At 33.3% G+C, this 15,972-nt stretch overlaps 1 protein-coding gene across 12 annotated transcripts in view; it reads right to left on the reverse strand.

Annotated features, from left to right (window-relative positions):
- Window positions 1–13,694, reverse strand: part of LOC109864083 (short-chain dehydrogenase/reductase family 16C member 6) — a 15,482-nt gene extending 1,788 nt beyond the window's left edge. The window contains exons 1-6 of one of the 12 annotated variants that reach the window (XM_020444958.1): window positions 13,629–13,694; window positions 10,628–11,000; window positions 6,299–6,423; window positions 5,318–5,428; window positions 649–810; window positions 82–164 (exon numbers count right to left, since the gene is read on the reverse strand). In XM_020444958.1, coding sequence (XP_020300547.1) covers window positions 82–164; window positions 649–810; window positions 5,318–5,428; window positions 6,299–6,423; window positions 10,628–10,856 — 710 coding nt within the window. In that variant the 5' untranslated portion in view covers window positions 10,857–11,000; window positions 13,629–13,694. The other 11 variants (XM_020444957.1, XM_020444950.1, XM_020444955.1 and 8 more) reach the window with 11 other exon arrangements.
- Between the last annotated feature and the right edge of the window lie 2,278 nt (window positions 13,695–15,972).

A 15,972-nucleotide genomic window follows, 5' to 3' on the forward strand; every position in this document is an offset into this window, starting at 1 on the left:
AATAATAAAGACATAAACCAAGTATACACGATATTTCACCTTTTTTTTGTGAAAAAATAAGTTTTTTGAGATATTACTTACCTCGACTTAACGTTGTCAAACATACCGGTGCTGCGGATGAAGTACGGACATATGACTGTTGTGTTGATGTTATATCCTTCGTACTAGAATAAAGTGGAAAAAATACGAGTTCAGACAGATTTAGACAAGAGACACAACTTGTGGGTCAAACTAGTCATAATAAGAAGATAAGGAGGAGGCAATAACGAGCAGTACACCTGATGTTCAAGTAAAATTTTTCGTTATTCCGAAGATTTAACAATTGATGCAAACATTTCGATCTACTATGGAATTTTCTTTAGTGTCTAGTTCGAGAAAAAAAGAGGAAGTGGCAACTCAGTAACCGTCAGCCGCACACAGGAAGACGCGAAACATCCTTCGTAAGACAACTGATAGACTGAAGAAGATCCCATAATAAATCGAAACGTTTGCATCAATTGTTAAATCTTCGGAATAGAGAAGAATTTTACCCGAACATCAGGTGTACAGCTCGTTATTGCCTCCTTCCTATCTTCTTATTAAAACATAACACGAGCACGAAACATATAATTCAATCATAATGTTGCAATCAGGCAATGATTTTTTTACCTCGAGTTCTATTCGAAGAGCCTCATCAAATCCTACTGCTGCAAACTTGGACGCGCAATAGTCCACCAATTTTGGCGTCCCGACTTGTCCGGCCATACTGGCTACGCTCACGATATGTCCTTTATTGCTCTCCAACATAGCCGGAAGAAAAGCCTTGACAGTCTAGAATCACAAATCATCGTCATAATTATCTAGAAAATTTGATTAATTTCTTGATAATCGTTGTTAGGTATTATTTCTCTTATATGAAATTTTAAAACTTCCAAAAGTTTTTAATTTTTTTTTTAATTTCTTTAAAATAAAAAAATATCATGATCAAGAAAAGCCAAGCGCCAAAGGGTGTAAATACTCTTACAGAAATTTATTACTTATAATTACTTAAACCAAATTGAATAATGAATTACTAGTCTATAATCCAGTAATAATTTGGCAAATTACTGAGAATTATTGGATAATTACTGAGGACTTACTGATAATGAATTACTGAATAAATGACTGCTAGTGCTCGCATAGAAATTTGTTTGGGATTTATTCGGAAATCAGTTAGATGTTCCCAAAATATATTGGATTCTCCGTGGAAATTCTATATCGATTCTAATTGGAAATTGGAATTCCAATTGGAATTGGATTCTCTCTTATTGATAGTTCAATCATTGATAGTTCAATATCGTAGAACCATGTACGATTTTATATATTATATAAATATATTTTTTTTAATTGGTTTGTTTTAATTGCGCACTTCATCAGATCAAAAACGAAAAAAATAACATAGTGTGATATGTTAAACTTGAAATCTTTTTTTTTTTTTATTTCAAAAATTTTGCGATTTTGCAAGACGAGGTGACGTGATAAGCTGACTAGATCGCTTGCACAACAATATAATATGACTTGAGCAAATAGAATCGCTATTGCACGTTAAAACAAATGGAAAGGAAGCCATTAGAAAGTGGATGGCAAAGATATCCAATCGAGAAATGACCGTGACATCAAGAAACAAGAAATCCCACCGTTGTTGCCGCGCGTGCGTTTTCTTCTTCGCGAAGATCATTGACCCACTTTTACGGATAGCGTGTAGTTTGCCTTTATACTCGACATTGCACCGTTTTTGCGCTACGTATATTCCAATAATTTTATTTTGCATTTATTTATTGTCTTTTTAATGCAATCTCTTCCTTTATTTCATAGAAGATGAAATTATTTCGAAAATGAAGGAACCCAAAAAGAAAGATCAAAAATCTTGTCAAAAAAAGCAATTAATTGCAATTTCTATATTTTCTCTATCTTCATCATTTTCTCCGCATTTATTGCTTTTACTTTGTAATACATACAAGACAAAACAGACTTACTATACGATTGCTCAGATTTACTTATTTAAAATAAATATATGAACCTCTGAATTTGTTAAGTAAACATCTCTTCTTCATAGCATAACTTTTTAAGAGAAAGATTTTTATTTTTCAATATACGCGAGAAAAAAGTTCATATGTAGACAAATTCTATATCTAGTTATATACTAGTTATGTTCTATATCTATGTCTAGTTAGTTCTCTATATCTAGTTATATATAATTGTATTTAATCATACCCCAGTGAAGAAAATAGGTGCTGAAATGATCTCAGGATAATTCGTTTTCAGTTCGTTTGATAATCATCTCCAGGGAATGTATATATATTATACATCAATAAAACATAAGTAGAAATAAGAACATTTTAGTAGAGAAACAAGCGGTCTCGCGGACTGACAATGAGTGCAGAAGCTGAGAAATATATAAAGGTCTCGAGTTCGAATTCCGCTATCACTTTAGGATCTTTTTCAGGTCAGGTCTCTTTCAATGGAATTCATCAGTTGATCGGCGAGCTGAATCGGGCCTCCAAATATTAATTTGAGTGAAATCTCACCAAAGCTGTGTGAGAGCGCAAATCGCGAAAAATTTTTTTATACAAACTAAATAAAAAGAACCAAATTTTTTTTATTGGAACAATCAAATGATTGGTTAATCATATTAACCAAATTATTTGATTTGATTTATCAAATTTTGGTCATCTCAACAAAACTTTTTTCAGTGTAATATTTAATGGCCTAGTATTACTATGGCCCAGCACATTTAATATCGCAACTCTTGCCAATTGTCGCAAACAAACGTCCAGAAAACGTTCTATAGATAGTTCTTCAGAACATATCCAGAAGTAACTACGTGTGCCAATGAGATAGTCTTCAAAAAATTCGACACAGAATCGTTCCCGGACGGTCTTTGGTGCTAAGGAAAACGTTTATAAAAACGTTTTCTGAACTAATTTTTCTTCACTGGAATATAATCAAATATAGAATTTGTCTATATGTATATATGAAGAACTTTTTTCCCGAATACATATTCAAATTATACAGGAACAAGATTGTATAGAATCTATTTGTTTGCTCTGTATTTGAGTTCTATCACTTTTTATATCGGTACAACAATTTTTCAATATTACAAATGTGTATTTGGATAGAAGTAAGTTTTGACTAATAAATGTTCTCTTTCTTTTTTTCCACTATTTTCCGCAACTCGGAGATGACAAATTTCTTGATGAAAGTAATATTAACAAAAAGACGCTGAGAGAAATCGTCACCGAAACAGCACCTGTGTTGTTTCATGTATACATGTTTGTAGAACATTTTATTATTACGACGTAACTATTTGTTGCTACAGAGAGTCTATTAGCTGAGACAAGTTTTATTAAAATGAAAAGGAATCTTTCGCTCTGTGCCGAAAATTTGTATCGTCGATTAAGCAAGAATTCAAATTAAAGGAAATAATTTGCGTTTGGCAAGCAATATGTCTGTCGCAAGACAGACATATGACTATGTAGCAACACTACTGCAGTAACGCACGCACGCGCGCGCGCAACCGGTTCTTCTACATACTTGACTAACGCCACTACTAAGAGCATGTAGCAGATAGAACGAAATGTCTCGCTGTTAATTCTTTGCCGCATAATTCTACGAGTACGAAACGAACTTGCAACAATCAACTTGGATTCATCGACTTTAGATTTTCAAACCCAAAATTTGTAACGAGAGATTGAGTAATAATTTAATATCACTGCGCGCGTAATTATTGCAGATTACATCGATCATTTCGACATCGAAGTCTCGTTGCGAAAATTCTACGAGTGGCCTCGAGAACACATGAGACCTCTTTTCACACCGGCATCGGGAGAGATCTTGACTTCTCTTTTCAGAGTAAAATAAAAAGTATTCAGAGTCCAGTATTATCACAGTCAATCGCAAAAATATTCAAACGGTACGGTAGTTGCAAATTCTATATTTTAATTAAATATGTAGAGAAATAACAAATTTGTCATGGCATGTTACATCATAATTTGTAGTTTTAACTAAAAATGCAACACTTATTTGCAAGTTTCTTATACATATTTGTTTTTTAATAATAAGATTCATTTTAGAAAATAATTTTTATGTCATAAGAATATTTTTACATTTATACTTTATAAAAAAAACATATATTATACATAGCACGTAATATTACTGCAATATTACAGTAATATTATTTTTCCATTGCAATATTACATTCTAATATTCAAAATATTACCGTAATGTTAATGTAATATTACAGTAACATTAAAATATCTGCCGAAATGCATCACGATATTACGGTGATATATAAAAAAAAAAAAAACACAGTGGCACATTGAGCTGTAAGAAGGGAATTAATTCGAGATTTTTCACTCGAATTAATCTTTGAAGGCCTGATTTCACTTTTGCCCAATTTTCCTCATCTCTGATAAGTTCTCGATAACTTCATCTGAAAAATAAAGTAGAGGAGAGTGGGGCAGTTAGAGACAGATTTTTTTTTTTTACGTCCTGAAGGCAATATAAGCTACTTAGGATCTAATGTTTTGAATTAAAAAACAAGCATAAGCCTTCTTTTTTGTTTAGGGTACTGACAATCCTTCATCGTAGTCATTAAAGTGAAAATAACGCAATTAGTATAACGATACATTCATCTCTAATTGAATTGCCCCGGGCTGAGGCAGTTAGTGACAATCTGCACTCAGTCCGCGAGTCCGCTTGTTCCTTACTAAAATATAATTATTTTTGTCTACTTATTCTAAAAGACGGTCATTCGTTTTTGACATTTAATGGGCTACAAAGATAGAATAAATAAATGTCAACAGTTTTTACCAATCATACGACAAAAGTACAGACATCGGTGTCTTGTTTTGTTACCGTTTTGTTGCTCTTATGTTGCCGAAAACGAATGACAAAGCAAAGAATTTTCTATGACTAAAAGTCATTTTGTTGACAACGTAATGAGCAATAGTTGCTCTTCGTTTGCTCTGAATCTGTTGACACACAATGTCTCAAATTTGCCTTCGTGTTGTCGATTACGTATGACTATGCATCATGTTTTCAGCAAATACACACAGCAACTAGTTGAAAACTTCAGCTCAGCCTTAAGTTACATGATTTTGCAAAACATGCTTGGCTATCAGGGAAGTAGATAAAAGAATTACATTTCACAACTAATATAAAAAAAAATCGGACACGATTTCTCGCGCTTATGCAGATGTTACAATTTATTGTCTGCAGCGAGAGAAACTAGAATCAATATTAAATTCAATATTTAAGTACGGCGGAAAGAGAAAAATTTTGAATCAGTTTTACTTACCCAAAAGTGACTCATAATGTTCACGTTCATCGTCCTGATGATAAGTTTATCTGCAGTATCTAGGAACTTCGTTCCTGTAACGATGCCTGCATTGTTAATGAGAATTGTCACCTAAATAGAATATACAAAATAAATATTAATCACTCTTGAGAAAATCATAAACTTTCGCAAAATAAAAAAAAAAGTATTAAAACAGTAATTTCAAAAACTGGCAGCGTTGTAAACTCGCGAAGATGGAATCACAAAAATATTGTTTCTCAGAAGATATTTTATAAGTGAGTCAAGATATTGCAACGTTTTATGTGACGCAACGTAGACTTTTATGTCATAAGCAGAAAAATAGGATAAAAATAGAGCCGAGTTACTGTGCCTGAGCCAATTGTGTGTTTCTATTGAAATAATCATTAAATAAATATTAAAAATAAGCGTCTCAAGTATTTTTTTAACATCTCTCTCGTTTGTTAATTTGAAAGCAAATCATGCATATTGTAACATATTTCGAAAACTCAAGGCGGACATTTATCGAAACATATACGATGTGCACACTGTCGTTGAAAATTATTGTTTCACTTGTTTTTATGACAAGTATCACACTGCATTATGTATTGTCCCATCTAGTTCCAATAAATAAAACATGTTGCATATATGTTTACATGTTGCGTACAATTAAGTATCCGCTTTTTAAAACCACAATTAGTAATTAGTAATAATCTATTTTTACCGTAGTTTTTAAATTACAAATTTTTTATGCAAAACAATGCACTTTTATAACACTGTGCCGGGAGTAGACACGCAAAGTGTCATGTGTCAGTTACGTCACTCCCCAAGGGCCCGACCGTTACCGTAGGCCAGGACGTAACAGTAGTAAGTAATGCAATTTTCATTCATTTTGTGTAACAATGTCACTTAATTGTTCTTTGTTTTAATCATATGTTTGTATAAGTTTGGTTTTTTATAGATGTAGAAGAGAGAATTAATTACCTTCCCAATCTTTTCTGTGATGATCTTGGCCTTGTTATAAATGTCTTCCCGATCGCACAAATCGCAAACATAGCCATAACAGATACCGCCGGCTGCTCGTACTAATTTGACTGTCTCCTCGATGCCTAAAAATAGTTGTAAAAATAGTCGTAAAGTTGAAAACGTTTGCATGCTGTATTTTTTTTATAAGTTTCGTCAATATTTAAAAAAACAGCAATAAAACCGCGCCTGTTTGCCGATATATAAACTTGTGCTGCAGAATTTAAAAGTGAAACAACATATTATATACAAAATTGTAAAGCAATTAATGCAGAAGAAAGTTACAAGAAGAAGAGAAAGATAATTTACAAGTAGTAGCGGTTTTTCGCGAAATTGACTTTCTCGATAATTTCGATTACCACGACGCTCTGAGGAAATAATAAACATGTCAAATAATGTACACTGAAAAAACAGTTTTGTTGAGATAACAAAAATTTGATAAATCAAACCAAATAAAGTGTTCTGAAAATTTTGATTGAGATTACCAAATTTTTGTAATCTCAACAAAACTGTTTTTTTCAATGTAATTTCTTGCTTCTTTTACACAGAGCAAACTAATTTGATATTTTTTTTATCCCAAAAATATAATACATTGTTATACAAAAAGTTTAAACACAAAACAAAATATATACTAGATAGTAGTCCGTTTGATAAAAACGTGTTAGGCATAACTTTAAAATTATTTATTGTAATGAAGTGAAAAAAAAAATACGTCTTTGTATTGTCTCACACGATATATTTATACCTTTTTCCAATAACGCTTGCTCGCCACGCGATGATAGATGAGGAGTGTTTGTAAACAATCGTAAGATTAATTTGTCCTCGTTTTTTCGTTTTCTGCGCAGAGCCTTATTCTGGCAGGTCATTGACTTTTTTATCTCTAAATAGCTTCCATCCACTTATTTACAAATACCTTAGATGTTCTCATACTTTAGCAGCCGCTTCGAGCGACATTTTTTATTCTTTTGGACATGTACAGAGAAACGCGGCCTCGAAACGCAATGCGTATGAAACATTCATGGCGAAATATGTCCTTCTGTCACTAAGGTCAGACGACAACTGAGGCTTTCTTCATAAAAGCATCTTAAGAGAAAAGTTCTTCTACTTGCTTCTCATGAATTTCCCGTTTAACAGTTCCCAGATCAAAGTTTCGTACACGCTCTTATCAAACAAATTGTACATATGAATCGCGTGTGTATTACGTAGTAATAACTATTTCTAAATAGTAGTTCCATCCTTTATAACTCTTTTTTGCCTGAGGATCCTCGTTACGTGTCAAAAAAATGTTAATGCAATTACGTTCTAATATGGGACTTTTACTTTGATTGATTTTTCTCAAAATATCATGTTGTTTTTTTGATTTATAGATATACAGAATGTCTAAAAAATTTTGACACAACCGAAGTGTGAAGGTGGATTAAAGTAATCTGAATCGAAATGTTATGTACCATTTTACAAAATTTACAATAGTTATTGAGTGATTAATTAATACATGTAATCTAATGAGAGCGTGGGAAGTGATGGTTTGAACTCTGTAGGCGTGTGTAAGTTTTAGTTGTGAGAATCAGCTGATTGCAAGAAGCTGTGTTACTCGCCACTTGCTTGTTTGTTCCGCCTCTTGCTTTCTTCATCTTCTAGGAAATTACATGAAGTAAGCTATTTTTCTTTACAACTGAAAATCATACACGCCTACTAAGTCCGAACTATTGCTTCTTATGCGCTTATTGGGTTACATGTATTAATTAATCACTCAATACCTATTGCGAATTTTGCAACATGATACAAAACTTTTTTGTTCAGATTGATTCAATGTATCTTCACACTTCGGATGTATCAACATTTTTCAGACACCCTGTATAAGTGTAAATGCAAATAGCGACAAAAACAATAAGCACATTAATTTGTTCAAGTTAATAAAATTAAATCAACAGGTATAACTGCGCATGTGTTTTAAAATTAATATTAATAGATACGGCAAAAATAATAATAAAACAAAACAAACTAAAATAAAACTGATATAATAAACAAAAAACAGGTGAGGAAGAAATTTGTATTTGTAGATTAATTTACACACGGTACGACGCACGTGCGCCGCGCAATGTCACTGACAGTCTTTAGCCACATACCTACAGTTACATTCGGCGTTGTCGACTAAAATTAGCGCTCGACCGTTGACTATAGCACCAAAGAATTTAAAAAAAAGTGTTTCATTGTGATACAAATGTATCAACAACAAATTGAAACATACGTTAAGAAGATGCTGAACCGACCTGTTTTACGAACATTTTTTTGCACAACTTAAATAAATGTTTACAAAACCGGACCCAGCCCGATGACTTTGATCTTGAAGGACATGTCCCTGAGTAACAAGAAGGTTTTAGCCGTCGTTCGCTTTTCATTAAAAAGTTGTATCAAGGTTACGTATACTGTTTACGTATACTGCCTAAATAAATTTAAATATGGATATTTTTATACATAGAGGATTTACAAAGAAAATATTACAAGTACGTCAATTATTTATATATAGAACTTCGATGTAATAAACAAGAACGCATGAGAATTCATAGGTATAATTATTATATAGGTACAATTATTTCTTTTAAAAATCTGTTTTACAAAAGAAGTAATATCAAAAAGTAACACCAAGTAAACTTTTGTTTGTTTTACTACTAAAACTTCTTTTTCTATAAAACCTGTCTTACAAAATAGAAAATGTATGATATCTCGAAAAATTTACCTTTTCAAAAAAAGGTAAAAAAAGACGCCAAGTACATACACAACACGTATACTGTACACAAAGCATTCAAAAAGTTCCGGGACTGACGTTGTATCTGTGTTTCCATTGCGGGACTTTTTTTTTCACTCTTCCTTTAGCTACTGTAAAAATTTCACAGCGCTATCTCGATTCAGTAGCGAGTGCGAAATGTCGGAAGTGTGTGTGTTCGATTACGCGTGTCACGATTTTTACGATGGAGCAACGTGTTGCAATTAAATTTCGTTTTAAATTGAAGAAATCCGCTTCGGAAACACTTGAAATATTGCGTCAAACCATAGAATGGCGGAGTCATGGTGAAGGGCGGTGAAAATCCGCGCGGTGAAATCCAAAATCAAGACAATGCTCATTTCTTTTTTTGAGAAAAAGAAAAGTTCTGTCTTTTAGAAATTAGATTGAAGTTGGATAACAGTATTACGGAATGGACGTGCAGGGTAAGGAACGAAGCCTCTTACCCCCTCACATGTTCACCCCTTTCATGGTTTTTGCATGCAAAACTCTCAAGTGTGTGTTGATTATTTGTCATTAAAAAAAGTAGTTACGACGACAATTTTATGACTTAACATGTTTATATTGTAGGATATATTGTATTTATTAATCAGTATTTACATTATTTAGTGGATACATAGAACTCATAATTTCAAAAGAAGCATTAATTCGTTCATTATAATTACATGTTCTTTTAAACACAAATTCTGCGAGATAGTGGATATAATGGTAATCTCGCGTGCCGTATCGCAAAATATTTGCTCGCATATCTCTCCATAATCTTTCAATGTTTTGCGTATGAACGCCAGTTTCAGGATCTACAAAATTTTGCGCATGATTAACTGAAAAGTACGTATAATTTTCGTCACGCAAAATATCGTAGGCACGCCATTTGTCGGTATAAATGATAGAACCAGGTATGACATATTTTCTCATCATTCGTTTTGTCTGATAGTGTGATGTTGTGAGCTATTATATATTTTTANTTAGTGAGTTTTATTATTTTGTTATTTTTCGATTCTATCACAATGTATTCTTTGCGCTAATTTTTTATTTTATTTTTCACATTAGATGTAATCTTTATTACACTGAAGAAGGTCCAAACTTGTGGACTGAAACGTTTGTGTTTTTTTTCTTTGAATAAAGACTTCTACTTATACACGACCACCTTGTATTTTACTGCTCGTATCGGCCTTTTAACTAATTTTGACATATTTTCGATATTATTGGCAAAAGAGTTTCTGTACTTCGATTTGGCACGGGCAAAATAAAAACCTTTTTGGTATTGCGTTCAATACCTCCGAAATCCATTGTCCTCGGTAAAATTAGGTTAGGTTAAGTTAAAATCACAACCGCTTTTCGCATAATCGCGGTCGCTCCTCCCCCGGGTCAGGGTATGCAAAAAAACATTTCCACCACGTTAAAAAAAATTTACAATCGCCGAGTTCTTTTTCTATTTATTTATATTTTGTATGAAAATAACAACTATCCTGGAATGTTCCTGTTTAAAAATCCGTTATTTGACTTACCGGCCTCGTTTATATCCCATACGACGACGATAGCACCCAGGTTGGCCAACCTGAGAGAGAGAAGTCTGCCCAGTCCGCCGCCACCCCCTGTTACAAGGGCGATCTCGCCATCTATGCTCTTCATTCTGTATCTCCTGGGGATAAGCCATTTGACAGTGGCTTCTGCTATCATGATGAAACACAACACCAAGAAACCAATTACTTCCCCAATCGTGCGTAAGTATGTCATAGTGGCACCTTGTACACGAGAATTTCTGGCGGCACGTTTACTGTTGTGCGTGGTTTTAAAATCGGTTCGGATTATGTCTTCTTGTCAGTCGAGCTTTCTACACAGCTGTGACTCGAACGATCGCTCAGCCTGCCATTTTTTGGACTGTCGGTGAATCGACGAAGATTAGCTATGTCAAGCCGGTAGTACATATATATCTTTGTCAGAAAAATTTATATAAACATAAATAAAGAAAATGTTCTTCAGATAATTTATTACGTAATCACGTATAGCAAAGCAGCGATTAGATTTTATTTTTATTTAAATACGTTACAAGATGAAAAAATATCATGTCATATAAAAAAAGAAATAATATCTTTCTTGAAGGTCAAGAAGGTGAAAAGTCAAGAGATATGATACAAAAACATCGGCTGTTTTTTCTATCGCTACATAATTCTGATTTATTCATTTTTACATAACAATACGAATGACCTTGTGCGATTCCGACTAATAGCCGATAAAAAAACGAATCACTCCTGCTTTTATCTTCGTTAAATGTGCATACATTAATAGAAGGTAATTTATAAGATAATAAACAGGTTTCAAAATAACTAAAATATATAAAAGATCTTACAGCCTGTAGTATCCACGAAAGGAGGTGATTATAAATAATTCACATAATTTTTCTTTAATTGGACATTTTTTGATCATTTATTTTTAATCATCCTCAGCTTATAATTTTCAAACTAAGGTAACCGCTACTGAAAGTAATTTGATCAGTATATTAGGCGCGAAAAAAAAATCTCCCTGTGTGTGCATGTATTATAAAACGTAGTATACATGTTTACGTGTCTGGCAATGACTCGCGTGTGCCTTATACAACTTCCTCGACATTGAATCAAGACGTTACAATGTTGTGTGCAACAACTTTCATCCAGTATGTATGCATAGAATCCAGTTCTATTGACCAGGCAAAGAAAGCGGACCATTTATTTTTACGAGCGCGACTTGTTATATAGATGTAAATTAGGTGGACCTGTGTGAGAATTTGCTCTTTCTCACTGTCGTCACGTTAACTGACGACTGTTAGAAGAGTGGATAGTTGCCGTTTCTTCATTAAAATAAAAGTCAAAAACTACATGACAAACAAGTTTTTTTTTCAGTGTTGCAATCCGACATCTGACATTCATACCAAAAAACATGTTATAAAAGCTCTTTTAATAGCTTTTAACAATCTCTTATATTCTTATTAAATACATCTTTTGAATATCCTTCTCTAAGAATATATCCTCCTTTGTTTATTAGTATCTCTGTAATATCTCTTAAATCTAAGAATATATGTTTATCAGGATATATGTTTACTAGTAACTTTTACGCACACAATTCAGTGATTAAAAAGTTGTAAATTCAAATATAAAGACTAAACACAAAATTAAATTATCCTAATGAGTTCCGGTCGATGAAAACCTCTGTCAGAAAAATGACAAATTTTAATATTAATCATTTATATCGAACATATACAAGGTGTCCCGTAATTGCCGTTTGTAGGTAGAAGAGGTTATTCTAAGACGAAAAGTCCTATACCACTTTGGAAGATTCGCAATAATTAACAAGATATTAATTAATAAAGATCCGTGAATCAGCGTGCATCCAGCGTAAGGACAACGTCAATCTTTTGCGCGCGCATGCCGTAGCAACGGAATGGGAGGAGCTAATATAATACCATGTGTGATATACACATGTATAACAGCATATACTATAACATATACACATTAAAATGTGATCGTGCGAAGCGCGCTGGACTGTCCTACGCGCGTAAGACAGCTCGATGCACGCTTATTCACGGATCTTTGTTAATAAGATCTCGGTAACTATTGCAAATCTTCCAAAGTGGTATAGGGCTTTTTATCTTAGAATAACCACTTCTATCTGCCTACAAGCGGCAGGTGAGACGGCAATTACAGAACACCCTGTATAGTAGCCGACAAAATGCACTTTCAATTTTCAAACTACAATTTCAACTGACCGCAAAACGATGTAACTGCACGATCGAATTAAAATAATCGAACGCAGAGTCTGAACTAATAGAAATCGTTAGAATCGAGATACGGAAAGTGAACTTTATCGTCATATTTAAGTATGTTTTCTATTTTCTTAAAAATTTCGTATTTTGTTTCATAAAAGTTTTATATTTAAGTAAGTTTTCTATTTTTAACTGTTAATCTCTAAAAGTGAAGTTTTTCCGAATTAAATTAAAAAACCGAGATCTTATACGCGCGTAAGACAGCCCGATGCACGCTTATTCGCGGATCTTTGTTAATTAAGATCTCGGTAACTATTGCGAATCTAGCAAAATGGTATAGGACTTATCGACTCAGTTTTACTTCTTTTATCTGTCAACAAGAGATGTTGCACCAATTCTGGGACACCCTGTATATTCGAAGTCAAATAAGAAAGAAAACAATTACAGGAATGATTTTATTTTTTGAGAAATGATGCACATACATACTCGAGATTGCGACTTTGTTTTGTATGTAGTGCATTTTGATTGCAACTTGAAATAATAATATATGATTCAAAATGTTGATTATTAAAATATACTCTTTATCTACTTTTTTCAAGTGATAAATACTAGATGCATTAACGCGAAAACGTACATATAAACAATTTCAAAAATCATATACGTTGGAAAATATTCAGAATTATTATACGCGCACGCAAATCTCACATCTTCGCGCACATATGCACACGCGTTGTACAAGACACACCTTAAATAAATTGACAACGTCTCACCGGCACAGCGGTTGTCGGTACACTGAATGGAATGCGTTGCTTCGCTCGCACCTTCACTTCAGCGAATGATCGCCGAATCGGCAGAAATGTATCTTGCTTGTAAAGGTTCGCGCGCGCGCGTGTGTGTGTGTGTACACATATATGTATATATGTATATATCTTCATATAAACACGTTCAAGCTCGTTTAATATGTGCGAGTATTCGCCGCGCTATTGCAGGATGAGAATAAAAGAACAAATGAGTTTTCGAATTTTAAATATTTTTTAAACTATCTTTCTTTTGTTCAATTTTGAATAGATTTTTAATGTTTAAGGAAAAATCAAGATTGTATGAGTACAAAAGATAGTAAAATATAAAAAAATTGCCTGCGTGATTTAAGCAGAAGAATCTTTCGATCAAAAGTCAATAAGAGTTAATTGACATTGATGTATCACAATTGACTCTTATTGATCTTTGAGTGTTTTAAAATGTGTTTAGATAAAATTTATGAAACCATGTTTATTTCTTTATCGCAAAGTCCACTTCTGAAATATGTTTGCAAAACGTCACAAAAAAATATCAAACAGAAGATTCTATCTGTAAGATTTGTTTTATCATTACTTTATATAAAGAAAAAAATTACAAAAATTAATTAATCAGTTATTATGTAAAATGTTTTCAAAGTTCGCTGTGCATTAGATATGGATTATCAATTGAGAGGAATAATCATCATCTTTTATTTTACACATGCTAATTATGCAAGAGAGAAGAATCTTAAAAGCAGTTCTGTACATATTTACGAGATTACGATCTATTAATTGATTTATAATTTTTAGAAAATTTTTAGAATCAACAATTTTTAGAATCAACGCATTGTTATAAGTAGATACAAATATAATACAAATGAATTTTTTGTAAAAATCTGTTTATTTAATTAAATCTAAATAAAACATTCTTAAATATATACTATTTAATGCTGTCAATGTTTACATTAAAAATACAGTCGCTTATCGTAAAATCGAAATTAAATAGTAAAAAAAAAAAAAAAAAACTTTAAATTCACGCGCGCACACTTGCGTGCAAAAAGATTATAATGACTTATAATGAGTTATTAATACGTTATTGTGTTTTCCAGCGGCTAATTTGAGTAAGAATAAGAATAACGTGAGAGCGAAAGTGAATTCGTTTAAAACAGATCTAGCAACTAGATCTATAGCAACTAGATCAGACAACAAAAAATCTAAATTTTATGACCAAAGTGAGCCCTTCCGGATATACAATCACCAGCTGTACACATTTTTTTTTTTTTTTTTCAATCTGAGTCCAAAAACCATTCTGTGTGATCAAGATTTACTTTTACTAATTTGCGTGACAACAAACAAGTAGGAGAGAGTGGGGCAGTTAGAGACAAGGGCAGTTGGTGACATTTTTTATTACGCGATAATCCAGTGGTCACTATTAACCAAGTACGATACCCCTACGCTACGCAATCTTCAATTAAAGGATGTATTTAAAATCCTTATAAAGTATTGGAGTACAAATTAATTCGGTCCGTTTCCAAAAGATGGCTCCGGCTGTTATGAATGGTTCATAGTGACGCATATATTTTAATTACTTTATCAGTTTCTAACACATTAGTTTTCGCTTTGATTTTACAATGGTAAAATCCGAAAGATGTCTAAAAGATGGCTAAAATAATATAAACGTCTTTTATAGCGATTTCGGCTGATTTGCACCGATTGTACATTTCGGGTGTCGGTGCAAATTGTGTGTTCGGCTGGTCAAATGGCAGCAGTTCTTTGCTGGATCCGCGTATTCGTCTGAGCTCAGTACACCGCATAGGTGCATATTGGGTGTACACAAAGTGGCTCTCACAAATTAGTCGGAGCCAGTTAGTGTAATCAGTACACACACCGATGCGGTGTTGCACACAATTGCACCAACTCTACACAGGTGGCACACCGGTGCAGACCAGCCGAAATCGCTATTAGATATTTTTACGACATTTTATTTTTATGCTGTAGGATAAATCTCTTGTGCCAATTTATCGACTGTAGAAAAATCGAATTTAATAATATCCACCCAGCAAACATCACGTGTCAGTACGCCGTGAAAGCATGCCATGTAAACAATATGTTGATCTATCCTTGTCGTCCGACTAGATGGCACTACCTTCTGGACAGCGTAGCAGACGACAGCGGCCGAGTAGCCGATTCTAATAGCGATTTCGGCTGGTCTGCACCGGTGTGCCACCTGTGTAGAGTTGGTGCAATTGTGTGCAACACCGCATCGGTGTGTGTACTGATTACACTAACTGGCTCCGACTAATTTGTGAGAGCCACTTTGTGTACACCCAACATGCAC

The sequence above is a fragment of the Pseudomyrmex gracilis genome, unplaced genomic scaffold (genome assembly GCF_002006095.1).
Source record: "Pseudomyrmex gracilis isolate BER0280 unplaced genomic scaffold, ASM200609v1 scaffold_17, whole genome shotgun sequence".
In the NCBI taxonomy this organism is placed as follows: Eukaryota; Metazoa; Arthropoda; class Insecta; order Hymenoptera; family Formicidae; genus Pseudomyrmex; species Pseudomyrmex gracilis.